This window comes from Phoca vitulina, unplaced genomic scaffold, assembly GCF_004348235.1.
Source record: "Phoca vitulina isolate PV1807 unplaced genomic scaffold, GSC_HSeal_1.0 scaffold93, whole genome shotgun sequence".
In the NCBI taxonomy this organism is placed as follows: Eukaryota; Metazoa; Chordata; class Mammalia; order Carnivora; family Phocidae; genus Phoca; species Phoca vitulina.
Window position 1 is genome coordinate 1443961 of NW_022589796.1, and position 18145 is coordinate 1462105.

An 18145-nucleotide genomic window follows, 5' to 3' on the forward strand; every position below is an offset into this window, starting at 1 on the left:
TATTTCTTCATGGCACTTACCACTATATGTAATTTCTTAGTTTGTTTGTTTTTTTATTATCCCTCTCTCTACACACTTGATTGTAAGGTCCATGTGTCTATTGTGCAGACAATAGCAAGCCTAATGACTGGTAAATAGTAGAAGCTCAATCAACACATGTTGAGTGAATGATGTCTTTGTGAGTTGGTGTGGAATTTTGTAATTTGTTTAGAGATGTATGAATATGTGTTAAATCTTTGTCTCTTATAAAAACCTCTTTTGGATTATTTCCTTCATTGATGGACACTGACATTGACAAAGGGTTGTCTACTACTCAGTTACCTTGATTTCAAACCTATTAAATGGACCAGGCCTCCTAGAGCATTTGGACCATGGTACCTTATCTTGTGTGTACCTAGGCTTTCTAGAACATTCAAGACCACAATGTACTATCTTCTTGAGCTTGTATTCTGTGGTAGCCTCTGGTCACAAGTGGTTATTGAGCACTGGAAATGTGACTAGTGTGAAATGCCATGTGTTGTGGGTGTAAAATATACACTGGATTTTGAATATTTAGTATAAAAATGTAAAATATCTCACTAATGATTGTTATATTATTTACTTATTGAAATATTATTTTGGACATATTGGGCTAATTAAAATATATTATTAAAATTAATTTTACTTTTTTCTTTTACTTTTTAAATGTGCTACTGGAACATTTAAGATTATATATATGAATCACATTTGTGGCTCACATTATATTTCTATTTTTGGCAGTGCTGTTCTAGACCCAACTAGTCTACCTCAGTTATTGGCAGTATATTCACTTCCATATACTTTCACAGGTTCCCCCCCAACCTGGACCCCTTTCAGGCAGAGGTTCCTTAAATATAACATTTTTTTTTTTCTTGAAGCTCAGCCGGTAGATGTCTCCATTACTCCCTCATAACTAAGACCTCGGCAAGTTGGTTTTAATCATTTCTTTAACCTACAATAAGGAGGAGGGTTTGATGATTTGCCCAAAATGAGCAGATGCTCGGGAGGACACGTCTCCATCCTACGTCCCTCCCCTTCGATTTAAGTCAGAAATGAAAACTCCTTTCTCCCTCTTTTCCAGGCAAAAGAAAAGGCTGATTTAACTAAGCATGCTAGACGCCAACACCCTCCTCTTCAGTACGTCCAAGTTTCCTTCTCTCTGAGCCACAAACGCGCTGCTTCTCCCTTCACTCCCACCCACCCCTCCCCCACCCCCTCAGGTTTCCGAGTCGTCAGGGAACGCGAGTGGGTGAAAGAACTCCGCGCTGCTGCATCCCGGGCCACCGCCTCCTCCTGCGCCTCCTCCGTGCCGCCTCGGGTTCAGCACTGGACAGCTCCCGCCCCAGCCCAGCAAATGGCAGTCGGCTGATTGACAGAGGAGCCGACCAAACAGAGAACAAGACGGCTTGGGGCCGCCCCTCAAGGGTTTGGTTGCGGCCAAGCTGCCTCTTTAAACCGGCTTTCCTCCAGAGCAGGGGGAGACAGGAGTGTGGCTTGTGGCCAGACCTGAGGGCTCCATTAACCAGTTGCCTGGTCCTATAAACTCCAGAGAGACAAACGTCTTAAAAGAAATCTTCGCTCTCCTGGACTCAGTCCTGCGCTCGCGGTGCGGATCTGTGTGCGCGCACTCCGCGCCTCCGGGCGAAGCAAACGAGGAGGAGCCAGCGCCGGGAGGCGGGAACGACCTGCCACGGGTGAGATGATGGAGCCGCGTCTTTGGCGGCCGCGGCGGCAGCAGCAGCAGCTCTTGAACACACCTCAATGAGAGCGACGGTGGAAGCTGCTGAGCAGAAAGACGTAAGCAGGCTAACTATAGCCGCCGGGAGCGAGAGGGGATGTGACCTGTTCGGCTGAAGGCTGTGAGGTGCGTAATCCCGAGCCGACCCATTATGGAGCGGGTGCAGCCGGCGTTGCCACAGGTGATTTGATTTCCTGTGACGGTAGCTTAACCAGCCGGGCCGATTCCGAAACACTCTTATTTTAAAGTCCTTTTCGACTGGGTGCCGTCTGGAGAAGGGAGCCGACTCCTAGTAAAAGTCTTACTGTTGATAAACTGACGACCAAATTTTTAAAAAGTGTCTCCCGTTACCTCCTTTCGTCTCTGCGAAGCAGATGGGAGCCATGGCTTATCCCTTACTCTTCTGCCTCCTGCTCGCTCATCTGGGATTGGGAACTGTTAGCACCAGCCGCGACCCTCCGGGACGGCTGGATTCCCCTCGAGAGAGAACCCTGAGGCTGAAGCAGCACGCCCAGCAGCCGGCTCGAGCCTCTGCCTCGGACCCCTCGGCTCCCTGGAGCCGCTCCACCGACGGCACCATCTTGGCGCAGAAACTCGCCGAGGAGGTGCCCATGGACGTGGCCTCTTACCTCTACACCGGGGACTCCCACCAGCTGAAGCGAGCCAACTGCTCCGGCCGCTACGAGTTGGCGGGCCTGCCGGGGAAGTCGTCAGCCCTAGCCAGCTCCCATCCCTCCTTGCACGGGGCGCTGGACACGCTGACACACGCCACTAACTTCCTCAACATGATGCTGCAGAGCAATAAGTCGAGGGAGCAGAACTTGCAGGACGACCTGGAGTGGTACCAGGCACTGGTGCGGAGTCTCCTGGAGGGCGAGCCCAGCATTTCCCGGGCAGCCATCACCTTCAGCACCGAGTCGCTGTCCGCGCCGGCCCCGCAGGTTTTCCTCCAGGCCACCCGCGAGGAGAGCCGCATCCTGCTCCAGGACCTGTCCTCCTCGGCACACCACCTGGCCAACGCCACGCTGGAGACCGAGTGGTTCCACGGCCTGCGGCGCAAGTGGAGGACCCACTTACACCGCCGCGGCTCCAATCAGGGGCCCCGGAGCCTGGGCCATAGCTGGCGGCGCAGGGACGGGCTTGGCGGGGACAAGAGCCACGTCAAGTGGTCTCCGCCTTATCTGGAGTGCGAGAACGGGAGTTACAAGCCTGGGTGGCTGGTCACTCTGTCCGCTGCTTTCTACGGGTTGCAGCCTAACCTGGTCCCGGAATTCAGGTAGGGAATGGGAAAAAGGCAAAAGCAAAGCCTTCCTTCTGGTTTCGCCTTGGGGAAGGAACACTTGGCTGTGACACTTAATGCCTCCCACCCTTAAGGAGAGACCCAGGCTGAGGGACACCTTTCGCCGGCGCCTGTGCTTAGGGACAAGAAGCGCCCTACCTTTGTCAGCTCAGTGAAAGCTTCTCTCAGATCAGTTTCCCTGCAAGGGGCAAGGGACTGGGGAGCATTTGGCAGAGTTGAGAGAAATATCTGATGCCCTATGCTTCTTTTAAACCCTCAGGAGATCAGGGAGGGGAGTTCCCAGTCTGGGGGTGATTCGAGGGAAGCTGGAGAGCTTGGGTGTGCCCGCCAGGCATGGAGTGGCCAGCACTGGATGAGAGAAAAGGGAGCAAGAAGAAGACAGAGTTCTTCGTTTCTGCCACTTAGGGATAGCCTCTGCCTGCTTCCTATGTGTGTAGTTCGGGGCACCAGTCTGCTGTTAGTTACCAGAGGGGGTATGATTAACACAGTACATCCCCTCTGCAGTTCTATCCCCTCAGCAGTGAGTCAGTCTCAGCAGTATAGCTGTTTCCAGGATCCAGACTTTGCAGTTTGGTCAGTGTGCTCCTCCTCCTTCGCATCTCCCTCTTCCCCCCAGTCTCCTTTCCTTCCCCTCTTCCTCCTGTTCTCTGTGTCAGGCATACCTGAGGGTTCTCCAGTCCTTCACCTACTCACACACTTTATAAATGAACCTGATTGAGTTATCTTAGGAAGGACGGCATTAGTTCTGACTGAATTCACTCGGGGAGCTTGTTGGAAATTTAATCACAGTTCTTCTGTATTTCTTGTCTAAAAGTATAGCATTTGTGGGGAGATGAAGAATTTGCAAATTAGCTGGGGCAACTTCTGTCCTGGGAAATGCCTGACCTTTTTGGTGAGGAATGTCTAAGAAATAGCACTTTAGAATGGATGTGAGGAAGGAACGCAAAGGGAAGAGTAGAAACTCCAAAGACAGCCTGGGGGAGGGCCACAGATTCACCGGGATCCTCCTCAGTTTCCATGATGGGAGGCTCTGGCAAGAAGGTCTTGGTGGTTGAGGTTGCTTCTGTACTTTTTGGGAACTTAGACAAAAGTGAGAAACCTGAGGGTGTGTGTGTGCGTGCACCTTAATGCTCTGTTTGGCACAAAAAGGACAGTGTGCTGAGCTGGTGAAAGATACCAGGCTGAGTACTGGGTGGGCAAAAGGGGAAATCAGAAAGCTTGTCTCGGCACTGTCATTTACAGCTGGATGTTCCCCAGTAAGTTGCTTAACCTCTCTGGACCTCAGCTACTTATCTACCAAGTGAGGGAGTTGAACTAGATGGTCTCCAGGGAGCCATCTAGCTATAAAATTTTGTAGCTTTTAATGCCAGCAACACTTGAGAAGGCATATACAAAAAGCAAAACAAAAAACCCACTTTCTCTGATTCTGTATGACTGTATTAAATGTGTGTGTGTGTGCATGTGTACATGTCTGCATGTGTTTCTAGCTCTTTTAAAGACCTTGTCTTAAACCAGGGTAACTCTTTCCTGCTTTCAGGATAATCTCATTTCCTCCTGATTTCTGCAGGATCCTATTAGTAAGAGCTGAGCCGAGCTTTGAGTCTTTGCCATATTGTTTGCTGAGAAGCGGAAAGATCAGCAGATGCCATTCACTGCCAGCAAATTGTTTGTGGCCTTCGGATAAGTGTTTTTAGGGAGACCCAGTTCCCAGGATTAATCTGTCATCTGTTATCTGTCTGTCTGTGTATCTATCTGTCATCTATCTACGTATCTATAACATTTACTTTCTGTCAGATCCTGTGGTAACTGCTTTGCATGCATTATCTTACTTAATTGTCACAACTCTATGAGTTAGGTTTTATTAGTTTCCCTATTTTACAGAAAAGGAACCTGAAGCAGGGAGAGGTTAAGCTTTTTTTCCTGCGATCCCACAGCAGGTAAGTAGTAGAGCCAGGATTTGAGCCCATTTCATACTTTTAACCACTATGCTGAACTCTATTTTATGAAGGTGTTCTAAGAATGCTGCATATAGTATAGCTGCTGCATAAAAATATATGTATTTTTAAGGGTCAGATGCGGGATCAGGGAGGAGAACCATTCATTTTCAGAATAATTTATCTTAAGGCTAAGAAAGCATGAGTCACCTAAATAAACTCAGTGCCTTCTGCCAGCCAGGATGAAAGGCCAAGGACACAAAGGGTCTGAGGTTGTGAGGGCTTAAACGCCCCCTACCTACTTTTTGGACTACATTCAGAAAGTGGTTTGTTTCCTCTGGCTGAGTTTCTTTAAGTGCTTTCATAGTCATCAATGGTGTTCTTTAGCCAAGGCATGAAGCCAGGCCATTTAGTATTTGGCTCTCTGAAAAGCTGGTTCGTCCTCGTAGTATGTATGGAGAGCAGAGTAAGTGCCCTCCTGTGAGTGCTTTGCCCCATGTCTCGTGCCCCTCAAATGCTGTACTGAGGATTTGCACAGATGTTAATTATAGGAACTGGAAGAAATCTTAGAGATCAGATGGTTCCTCTTGTTGTTTCATAGGTAAAGAGACAAAACTAAAAAGGTGAAGTGACCTGTCCAAATCACAAATCAATTTTATAGTAATGACAAAAGCAGGATCCAGGCCTTCTATCTCTGGTTCACACTATGCTTGATACATATAGACCTAAATCATATTCCTGTGGCTCTCTTAACCTTTGCATACAGTGCATGCTGGGGAACAGAGTTTACTCTTCATCACATTTTAGGACAAAAAAAAATCAGCTCATAGAACACAGCTGTTGAATTAAAAAATACTATATTGTTTATTTCACACATTTGAGATAATATTTAAATGGGTCTTTCCTGTCTCTTCCTACTCATATAAGGCAAAGGTTTTTTGTTGTTGTTGTTGTTGTTGGTGGTGGTGGTGGTGTTTTATGATCTAAGATGTACATTCTAAAATTCTATAATATAGGTGAATAATACTGTACAGGCATGGTACAGGGAAAACCTCTAATGAATTTTTGGGAAACTGTGATTAACAGCTCTACATATGGGGGCGCCTGGGTGGCTCAGTCATTAAGCATCTGCCTTCAGCTCAGGTCATGATCCCAGGGTCCTGGGATCGAGCCCCACATTGGGCTCCCTGCTCAGCGGGAAGCCTGCTTCTCTCTCTCCCACTCCCCCTGCTTGTGTTCCCTCTCTCGCTGTGTCTCTCTCTGTCAAATAAATAAATAAAATCTTTAAAAAAAAGAAATTTAGAAAAAGGGCTCTACATTTGATTTTAAATGTATTTTGAACATCCACAATGTTATTTGCAAAAAGCCTTATCTGTAATGAAAATCCCATTGATAATTTTCTTATGGAAGAGAAAAGGAAGAAAAACTTTGTAGTTAAAATTTTCATTTAAGATCAGTTAGTATTTTCTCAAGTCTTGCTTATAAGATTCAAGCATTTAAATTATATTATATTTTATTTTTTAGAAAACGTAAATCCCAAACATGAAATTCAAAAGTAATGTGAGAACATGGTTAACCACTTTCTTATATTAATGTGACTGTAAAATACCTCTGAGTAAATTTTATTCCCCTCAGTTTCCAAATGATAAAAGTATCTTAAATTTCAAAGCCTAGTTTAAGACTCACATGGGGGGGGGTGTCTCAATCCATTGGGCCTCCCCACTCTTGCTTTTGCTCCGGTCATGATCTCAGGGTCATGGGATTAAGCCTTGTGTTGGGCTCTGCGCTTAGCAGGGAGTCCACTTGACTCTCCTGGTGCTCCTCCCCCCGCCCAAATAATAAACAAATCAATCTTTTAAAAAAGACTCACATTGGAAGAGAAATTTATTACTCATTTTTTTTTTTCAAAAAATGGCATTACTCTAACCAAATGTCTCTTAGGTCATTTGTTATATAGCATAAACATTTTAGTTCTCATCTTCCAACTCAGCAAAAGAGAGAGTAATAATTTAAGGTATATCCTCAGTTGTTTATATTTATTACATTAGGTTTGTGATGTCTTTGTAGAAATTTTCCTTTAAGTCCCTTGGTTTTGCATAGTTGTTTTTCTTTGTGGAACTTAAAGTGATATGGAGTTGGATCCCATTCTGCTGAAAGCATAGATATCTTCCTGGTGGTAGTTGGTACTGTTCAGTGCTTAGGATGGATATAAGGTACTTAAGTGTTGAAGTTAAATTAAAGTAAAGGAAACTTTGGGAACTAATTATTTTTTGACGAGCTAAAAGGGATGTAGGAATTCATTTGGTTTCTTTCATCTTCTCAATTTGCAATGGAAGAAACAAGACCCCAAGGCCTAAAGGAACTTGCTTGAGTGACACAGCTCTTTTGTGGTAGGTTAGAAGTAGCAGAAACCCATATATATTGAGCACCTACTATATGTCAGATGCTTTATACATACCACTGCTTCTAATTCTTTGTACTCTCAGGTAGTGACAGCCTCAGAAAGGTTAAGCAACCTGCCCAACATAATATAGCTAGTGAATTAGGGAGCCCAAATCAAATTTAGAGCTATCCTGCTATGAAGCTTATATTGTTTTTCTACTACCCTATGCTGCTATCTCTTGATTGCCAACTTTGTTTTCACCTTGTTATTAAAAAAACATAACATGGTAATGACTTGAAATAATATATTGGGCCCAAATAAGTCATATACGCTTAAAATTTTTAGGCCAATCATAAAATCAAGCATGTTGTGTAGTAGGAAGAATATTAGACTTGACAGAACTTTGCCTCAAGTCCCAGTTTCGTCTCTGACTGGCTGTATTACCTGTCTGGAAATCAGCTTCTGCATAATTAATGGGCATGGACTTGATGCTATCCAAATATCTTTATAACCCTTTGTTCTACACATTCTTAATTGGTCTATCCAGATTGTCAACAAGTAGGCTTTGGAAACAGGGCTGATCCACGTAAGTGCAGTACCTTGTGGAAATGATGTTGCTGGGGAAGTAACATGCAGAGGAAGAGGAAACCATGTGAATGCCAGACCTGGTGTTGGTAAAAAAAAAAAAAAAAAACAACAACAACAACAAAAACAATAGGGCAATGAAGGGAAGATCACAATAGTGTGGAAACCCCTTTTTAGAAACTAATGCAACAAACATCGGTATCACTGATTTGCTGACTCCTAAGGGGTCACTTCACTCTCTCTCCTTCACATAAACCTCCACAGTGATTTTGGAACAGATCTCTGCTTTCAACAGAAGAGGGCACTTCACAGTGTAAGGGAAATAACCATTTTGCTCCAAGCTAAACATATCGTAGGTCTCTCTTGTGGGTAATGATAGTGGTGAAGAGGTTACCTATAGAAACAGCACAGAGATGCTTACCTGGGTTATAGATCAAAAAGTTTTTAGATGAACTTCTGCTACTGAGATTTTTGAATCTCAATTATTTAATCGGTAAACTGTGAATAGTAAAGTACATCTCCTTTGGGATTCTGTAACGACTAAATGAAGAATTGTGATCACACAGAAAGTTCAGTAAGTATTTTGTATTGTAGCTTCTGGCTTCCCAAATACTTACCTCAGATATAAACTTTCTTAGTTTAGCTCAATTAAAGTCATGTGATTAATAGTAATTTATAATTCATATGATGGTTTTGTTTCATCCTTAATTATTGTGAAGATTTGTAATGACAGTGGATCAGGGTGGAAACATGGGTCTTGGAGACAGAAGATGTTGGCACCAGCTGGACCATATCTTTGACTCATGGTGTTACCATGGGCAGTGGTTGCTTTTCTAATCCTCAGTTTCTTTATCTGTAAATTGAGGGAGTTGGTCTTAGGTGACCGGTAGCACTCCTTATAACCCTAAAAGTCTATGATTATGTACCTAACTAAACATATTACTTTAACTTTTGAGCTTTTGATTATAACGCTGAAAACAGTTAATATATATTTAAATGCAGATCATGTTCATATATATCCAATGTATGTTTTTATCATAGTCATTTATTCATAGAATATACTCTTGACGTATACTAAGTTAAGTATATATGCTAGTGGAAATGAGACCACCATCTCTCTCTCTCTCTCTCTTTTTTTTTTTTTTGGAGGGGGGAATGCCATTTCAAAATAAGAATAAGCAGGATCTGATGTTCCAGGTCTTGAAAGATCCCCTGATTTTACTCAAAGGCAACACGAAGCTATTTTGCAGATTTCTAAATCAGGGGCATCAGTATACCTGTGTAACCTCCCTCAAGATAACCAATGTTTAGGCATTTTGAAACTCCTTACCTACTCTTAACAATAACCCACTTTCAATTTACTTCTGTAGTTGGCTAATTTTAAAATTTCAAAAAGGGCTATTTATTGTGGGAGCAGTGGCACGACATTACTTGCCATTTTGTAGAATATGCATTTGGAAGCAGAAATGGGATTTCTGAGACTGCTAAATAAATAACAAGAGTATGTGCCTGCCCTCTGGAGAGGGCACTGATGCCCTCATTAGACTGATTTCAGAGCCTCAACTTCTAAGTCCAATTTTACTTTCAATTTCAGAAAGGCAGCAGTTTGGTGTCCACTGTTCAGGGTTTTATGGCTACCCTTTTCCAACCCACACTGTGTTTTATGATTATATTGTAACATATTGCGATGCCAAGAAGTATGTTGTTGACGTTAAGTTGCACTTGGTTGGTACTGAGCATTAAGGCCTTGTTTATTTTCTCTCTTCGGTTCTGGATTGGTATTTACAGGGTTATTTTAGCAGAATTACTAAAACAGTACACTGGGATTTTGATAACTTTGGCAGTTTGATGGCCACTATGCACAAACAGGCAGCACGCTGGTACTGAGGCTATGCTTGGAGAATTTGCAGCCAGCAGTGTTATTAAGCTCTTGTCCACAGCTTTGGCATATGCACTGGGGTGGGTATGGGGGAGCTTGTTCTCCTGGTCTTTAGCCTTACTTGCTTTTCAGCTTTTAGTAAAAAAAACCCATTCCTATGTGTAATTTCTAGTTTCTCTGGCATATACTCATCCAACAAGTCCTTTTTCCTTCAGGAAAAAAAAAAAAACCCTATAAAAATATTTAGGTGGATATGTTGTTCTATGAGATACTTCTTCGGTTAAAAGTCTTTCTCAGGTTCCTCCCCACCCTTTTCTACAATGCCAAGCTTAGTATAGGAGCCATGATGAACTTTCTTTTTCGTATCAAAGGATATTATAGTGCCTCAAAGCAATTACAGGATATATCTAGTTTCATCACCTTCATTATAGGTAGAATTTATAGAAAACACAGAATTAGCTTAAGTGGTCTGACCCCAAGATCATTTTTCCCAAACAAAAATTACCTACTTTCCTGTCAAAGAAGGCAGTCTCTCTCTCTCTCTTTTACATGGTTATTACTTCTAATTAATTGAAATCCAGTTAATTTTTATTCATTATAATACCTGTTATAACTTCCCCCAGTTAAAAACTATAACAAGACAACATAGAATTTTTTAAAAATTCTGTCTAATTAGCAAAGTACCCAGTGCACCTATAATTTAAAAGGAAACAGAATTACAAAAGATTTTGCTTTATTTCTTTAACCTAGTTTTCTCACCATTTATGTGTTTTGTCCCATGGATATGCCTTTTTACATTATTATGGAAGAACTTTCATAGAAAAAGGTGAAAGATTTATGTGATCTGAAGAGAAACCAGAGAATGGAAGAAACTTCATAGAATAATATGACACATGGCTTTTATCTGAGAAAGAGAAAAAGGTAATATAGTATAGAATAATGTATTTTATCAATTCTAAGATGCACTTTTCCCTCATTTTGATGTCTCTTAACTTGAGATCTGTCTTATGATTGAGAGCATGTGATTTCCAATTGGCATACATTTCCTCTTAATGGTATACAATATAATATCATATCTTTTAATTAATGGCATGTTATATATGATTAATTATATTAGGAAATGAGAAAATAAATTCCAAGATCTCTCCAACTATGAAGTTCTATTATCATCTGTAAGTTACCAAGATGTAGCAAAATATGCATATATGGAAACACAAAATCTAGACATCACTGCTACATGTAAATTAGATTGCTATTTGTCTTCATAATAATTTTGTTTAAAAAGACAAGCTATCCTAAAACATGGAACATTTATTTTTTTTCTTAAGATTTTATTTCTAAGTAATCTCTACACCTAACGTGGGGCTCGAACTCACAACCCTGAGATCAAGAGTTGGAAGCTCTACCAGCTGGGCTAGCCAGACACCCCCACATTTCTTTTCAATGAATGTGAAATATACAAAATATTGGGCCAGAAGTTGCAGAAACTTTTATTTTCAGATTAGGTGGGGTAAGGATTATCAAAATCTTTCCTGCATCATATGGTGAAGGATTTCACTCATTCTGCGGGAAAATGCCTAGGACAGTGAGAATAGAAGACCACTTATAGACCAAAAATAGATCTTTCTTTTCTAAAGGGCTTAGAGGTTTCAGGGTGGAAATAAAACCTTCATGGTGTAGTCATGTAACTAGTTTTGGTTAAAGAGATTTTTATTTTATTTTATTTATTTATTATTTTTTTGATTAAAGAGATTTAAATGGAACTGTGGAGGTGAGTGTTTTTTCTTTTTTTCTAGGTAGCTGCCTGAGTGAAGAGTTTGGCTTTCCCTTATTTGATGCCTCAGATCATTGCATAGAGCAGGGTTTCTCATCCTAGGCTTCATTGACATTTCAGGCCAGATAATCCTTTGTTGTGGGGGCCGTTTTGTTTGTTTTAAGATGTTAGCAGCACCTCTGGACTCCTACTAGATGCCGGTAGCAACCTCCTTGCCCACTGTCATAATCAAAAATGTCTACAAACATTATCAAATATCACCTTGAGGGCAAAAATGCCTTTGGTTGAAAGCTGCTGGTTAGAGAGAAGGCATATAAACATGTTATTCTGGGGCTATTTATTTCAAGGGTTTTGTATGTATGTGTATATGTATGTGTATGCTTGTATGAGTCTGTCAGATCACGTTTCTATTTACTTATTCATTTGCTTGTTTGGAATATAAGATCATTTCATATATAGAACCTGATACAAATGAGAACTGGAAAATTTTGATGGATCAATGGAATATTAATTTACATTTATATGTCATCAGGGCTCAAAAAGAAAAACTTGGCAAACTATTTGCAGAATTTGTTACTAACATGGTTTTACTATTTCTATGGTTAAATGTTCTATATTTAAAGTTTCTCAATAAAAGATGCATTTTGAAAAGAAAATACATGTGTGGGGGTGGTGGGGGCATTCTTTAAAGAAGCAAGTTTTAGTCAATGTCCTGGGACAGCTCCTTTTTGAAGAATTAGAATTTTAGAAGTCAAAAGGATTTTAGAGATCATATAATCCAATTTATTGTTACTTTTACAGGTGAGGAAATTGAGACTCAGGGAAGTGACCATCACTTGCACAAATCTTAGGCACAAATAAAAACACCTCAAGTCATCAAATAAAGGTTAATTCATATTCATTATTCACTGATCTCAAACCTGGCTGAGTATCAGGATCACCTGAAAAGCCTGATAATATGTTCCTAGGCCCTCCTCTGACCATGTGAATGAGATAATCTGAGGATAGGTTCAGAAGTCTATATTAAATACAAAGTCTTTAAAATTCAGAAGCAATTGGTCTTTAAGGACAAACTTGGGGAAAAGCAAGCAGTGTTTTATAAAGTTGTAACACATATAATCCATTTCCCAAGATTTTAAGAATAGAAATTAAAAATTGTAAATGCTTAGCACCTTCAGCTTTAGATACCCCCAAAATTTGGCAATCCAATATTGTGAATGATGCTATTGTTAGGGATAGAATGAATAGTAGGTTTTTTATGAAGGCAGAGAGATCACAGGTACTAAGCCTTGAATGGTGGGCCACTGAGTATTATGGCATATCTCCCTCTCTTTATTTCAGGTTCTTTGTTTTCACACCTTTAAGATAGGGGCTATCATGAAAATAGCTGCTTCTTGTTATTATTGCTTGTCTCTTTATGTAAAAGTCCTATTTCCCCAACTAGTTCTACATGGCCTTCAAATGCAAGGACCACATTTTATGACTTCCCACATTCAGTGCCTCTTGAAATTGCCTTGCATATTTCAGGGAGGCAGTATGGCTAGGAGGAAGGGTTTGGGGATTATAAACCTACACTTGAATCCACGAACTTCCACTTTTGTTTACTGTGTGACACTGGGCAAGTTACTTAACTCTATGTCTTCATCTTGAAAGGGTGTAGAGTACCTCTCATTGTTGTAAAGAGAAAACAATCATATATATAAAGAGTTTAGGATAATGTATGGAATGTACTGTTCTTTTAAGAAACATTATAGAGTATGTAACACATGACTGGCTAGGACTATAGATGCTGGGGATATAATAGTGAAAATGACAGATAAAAGTCCCTGTCCTCATGGACATTTTTTTTTGTGGGGGTGGGAGGAGATAGATGATCAGCAAGCAAAATAAATATAATAAATAATTCTTGATAGAAACAAGTGCTATAAGGATATGAATAGATAATGAGATAAAGAATAGCTAAGAGGTAAGGTGGGTTGCATTAAATAGGGTGGTCAGGAAAGACCTTTGATTAAGAAAGGAAGGATAAGAAAGAGACAGCCATGGAATAAGTTGAGGTAATCATGTTCTAAACAGGAAATAGTAAGAACAAAGGCCTTTGGGCAGGAATGAGCTTCAAGAATAGAAACAGAATAGGATAGCTTCAAGAATAGAAAGAGTTACTAGAATGTACTGAGAAGTGGGTAATGACATAAAAGATGAGAGTAAGATACGCAGGTGTTCAATAAGTCATTAAAATATTGTGGTAATATAGAAACGTATTAAGTACTTTAAAAATTTCTACCCCAGGGGCCCCAGGGCGGCTCAGTTGGTTAAGTTTCTGCTTTCAGCTCAGGTCATGATCTCAGGGTCCTGGGATCGAGCCCTGTGTCGGGCTCCCTGCTCACTCAGTGGGGAGCCTCCTTCTCCCTCTCCCTCTGTCCCTGCCCCCTGCTCATACTCTCTCTCTCTGTCAAATAAATAAAATTAAAAAAAATTTCTACCCCATGGCAATCTGTAAATTGTAGATACATTTTCATTGTTTTCCCTTGGATGGTTTTATTGTAGTGTTCTTATTTTATTTTGGTGCCTTTTTCTCTTTCTTCCTTTTAGTCTTGGCCTTCTTGCCACAGCCTGCCTTAGCTCTAGGAGCTTGAGTTTTTCCAGTCTCTCTGATGAGATTTCAGTCAAAAAATAGCTATTTCTAGTTGCTCCATTCTCAAGTGTGAATGAATAAATTGGAATTTGAGAGGCAAGGGAGGTAGAAATCAAAAATCCAAAATTTCTTGCAAAAATAAGTTTGGTGTTTTTTCTTGCTCCCTGGTTCAAACCTGTAAGGGAGGCATTTTCCAGATGCAGACAGCAGGAGAATAAGGGCAGAGGCACAGCAGGTCAACTCATGGGCAAAGCATTTTTTTTTTCCTTACCAGCATGCCTGGAATGACATCCTGCAGGTCCCTGACTTCTCTCAAGCTGGTAGCTGGCAGGTCTTGTCATTTGCCATTTTCTGACACTCTTTGTTGTCCTTTATGGTGAGGTCTAAGATGTAAAGGTCAGGGGCTGCCTGAAAAACTGCCAGTGGAGAGGCATAAGGCGTGGAGCTGAGATTGGAAGAGCCAGGAGAGAGACCACAAACATTTGGGTGTGAATTTGGAGGTAGATTTTTTTATAGGTAGGAATGTATCTCTAATGAGGAACATTAACAATGGAAAATAGGGATTATGGGTTTTAGGAAGTAAAATAATCATCATTAGCTTCTAAAATGTGACAAATGTTGGATTTAGCTTTTTACATTTCATTTTTTCCTTTCCCTATTCTCTTCCTTTTTTCATTAATTATATTTTTAATTTTTCTACTGGTTACCTTGATTTTTGCACCCATAAATTTAAAATAGCATCTTCTATTTTTTACTTTTCTTTCTTTATCCTCCTACTTCTTTTGCTATTCCTGTATTTTTAGATAATTGAAGATGGTGGCATTTATAACCTGTCACTGCAGTAAAAAACCAAAAACCAAAAAAAAAAAAAAAAAAGTCTGTGCTTTGTCTGTTCGTTGCCTCTAAGAAATGAACCTTGAAAATCTGAATCTGTGCATTTTCAGAATGTTCCAAATTTCAAGGACGAATGGATTTTCTCTCTCTAGACCAACTGCTCAAAACCATGCTACCTCTAGTTTGCATGTCTGCATGGAGACTTCTCACATAATGCTCCCCTGACTTTGGAATTGCCATCTGCTTTCCTTTTTCATATTAAAGAAATAAAAAACAACCATATATTTTACTTATTTCTAAGATTATCTAACTTTTTAATCAATCATACTATTTGTTAAAGAAAAGTTCACATTTTTGTTGAAGGCATTCTTGTTGGAGTCCCATAATTTGTACAAGTTGCTTTAGGTCTTCTGCAGAATAACCATCATGGAAATCTTTTCAAATTGTTGGAATTTTGAATCCAACTCTGTGTTGGATGCAAGTCCTCTTATTTCTAGAATTCTTATTTTTTCATCCCATGGAGTATAATTTCAAATACTTTCTAAGCATTTCAGGTACTTTCTAAGTAAAATTTCTAAGTCTTCCCATGTCTGAAAACATGTCTTTGTGCATGATTGATTGTCAGAATATAGGTTTAAAGTCATTTCGCTCTCAGAATTTTAAAGACATTGTTTTTAGCATTCATCGATGCTGGTAAAAAAATTTTGATATTAATCTGATTTATTATACTTTTGTAGGTACTTGTTTCTTTTTTCTTTATAGAAACTTTTAAAATCTTTTCTTTTTCCTTAGGGTTCTGAATATTCATGATGATGTGCTTAGATGTGATTCTTTTTATTCATCAACCTTACCACTTAGTTGGCCCTTTTAGATTTTTCCACTCAGAAATTTCTTTTATGATTGCTTAAAATTACTTTCTCCTATCCTTTTCTCTTTCTGGAACTTCTAAGAGTTTGATATTTGACTTTCTGGATTGATCTCCATATTTCTTAACTTTTCTCTCATTTTTTTAATCTTTTTACTTTCCCTTGTAGGAGATTTTCTTATTTTTTCTTTTTTAGTAAATTAGTTTTCATCTGGCAATCTCTTTTAATTTCTATGAACTCTTTCTTTCTCTGATTGTTTTTCATAATTGTATGTTCATTTTCTTAAATCTCTTTGAGAAAATTAAAATACTTATTAAATTGTTTTCTGTTGCCTGAATTATTGCTGTTTGTTCATGGTTTGGTTGTTTTGCTTTTTCATACCAGTTCTTCTTCTTTATGCTACCAGTTCATCTCAAATGTTATCCTTAGTCATCAATTTTCTGACTGAAGGGCTAGATTAACTTATATAGCTAGAGGACATGGAGACTTGTGTCAGGTGTGTAGGCCTAGTTCCTCAGTAGACCTCTCCCTTGATTGTTACTTCAATCACTCTAGGATGCCTGATAAGGAAGTTGGCAGTCTCTGGCCCACCCTAGACCTCTACTCTGGGAGAACTAATAGTTAATTTTAGAAGTTTTAGCTCTTCCAGGTATTGCTTTTCATCTGTTTACAGAATCGTTCTTGGTTTTCAGTTTGGGAAAAAATACCCTTACTGCACACAAGGAGAGATGTTCCAACTTGTGTAACTCAAGGAAGTCCTTCAATTCATCACCTTGATGTCTGCCTCATTTTCTACTTCCACTCTTGATACCAGTTGACTTTGAGCTTAAAATCCTTCTGAAAAGTCTGCTGGAAAAGCAGTTTTCACCTCTCTTCCAGCCTTTTTCTGCTCACGTCCTGGACTCAGCTGTCACCACTCTGGCTTATCATCAGTATGATCCCAGAAAATCATGTCAAATCTCTGGTCAGTTATTTTGCCTCATTCCTTTTATACTTATTTACTGCCATTACAGTTGGATGTGGAGGGATGAGGTAGATAAATATACGCTCAACTCACCAACTTGAACAAGAACTCACACTTAGGTTTTCTGACAGTCTTCTTACCCTTACCAAGGATATGCACATCATATTCAGCTCTTTTCCTTATTAGGTGTGTGTCCTCAGGCAACCCATTTCATCTCTTTTTGTCCCAAATTTCTTAACTATTATTTAGGGGAAATGATATTGATAATACATAGTTATAATATAAACTGGGGAAATAGTATCAGTCACATATTTCAGTGAGGATGTTTTAACGGTCTTTAGCATAATGTCTGACACATAATGCGTGCCCAATAAATGATAACTTAAAACATAGGGTTCAAAACATACAAGTAAAACCTATATTTAGTTCATATCTTTGGTACCTAACCAATGCTACTTATTTTAATTTCAATGGGAACATTTTTTTATTTACTTTATGGCCTTATTTACTGTTATTATTTCTGGATCAGAAGCGGCCATTGTCACAAGCTACATATTTTTCTGTGAAAAATTACTATTAACAGCTGACTTGTTTTTATTGTATAAAATATTAGGGTCTAGAAAAAAGTCATTTAGAGTGAAAAAAAATCTGGGCAGATTATCAGATGGGTAATTTGACTTGAAAATTTATATGAATAGGAGCCAACAGGAAAAAAAGAGAAATTTAGTAATTTAAGAAATGGTTAACAAAAAAGATATTTTCATTTAGATATTATAGCCAAACACTAACATAAATGGCATTTTAATTAAATCAACAGGAAACTGAATGTATGAGATCATTATAATTTAAGACAGATTACAGTGTTCACATTAAACATTTATTTGCCTTGACAGATATACTTTGTCATTTTTTTCTCCCTAGACATTAAAAAAGTATGACTTTGAACATATTATATAACTTATCTGAACCTTATTTTCCTCATCTATAAAACGAGAAAGTACTTCCTCTTTTATAGGATTGTTATTTGAAAAAAATGAATCAATATAGGTGATCTCTTTGTACTGGGTTCCCTGACAAGGAATTGTCCTACCCCATTCAGAAAGGATGGAGGTGATACAAGGAACACTGTGGATGTGTTTTATAAAATAAATTGTCTTCTTGTCATTTAAAATTGAAATAAAATGAAGCTCAAAACTATCCCAGGGAAGGAAAACCACAAAATGAGACATTAGTCA

The 18145-nt window shown here is 39.5% G+C and overlaps 1 protein-coding gene across 1 annotated transcript in view; it reads left to right on the plus strand.

Annotated features, from left to right (window-relative positions):
* The first annotated feature begins 1420 nt into the window (after positions 1 to 1420).
* The window catches only part of GPR158 (G protein-coupled receptor 158), a 446114-nt gene continuing 429389 nt past the window's right edge, over positions 1421 to 18145 (plus strand). Inside the window, exon 1 of the mRNA XM_032396681.1 lies at positions 1421 to 3032. Coding sequence (XP_032252572.1) covers positions 2131 to 3032 — 902 coding nt within the window. The 5' untranslated portion in view covers positions 1421 to 2130. The remainder of the gene's footprint in view (positions 3033 to 18145) is intronic.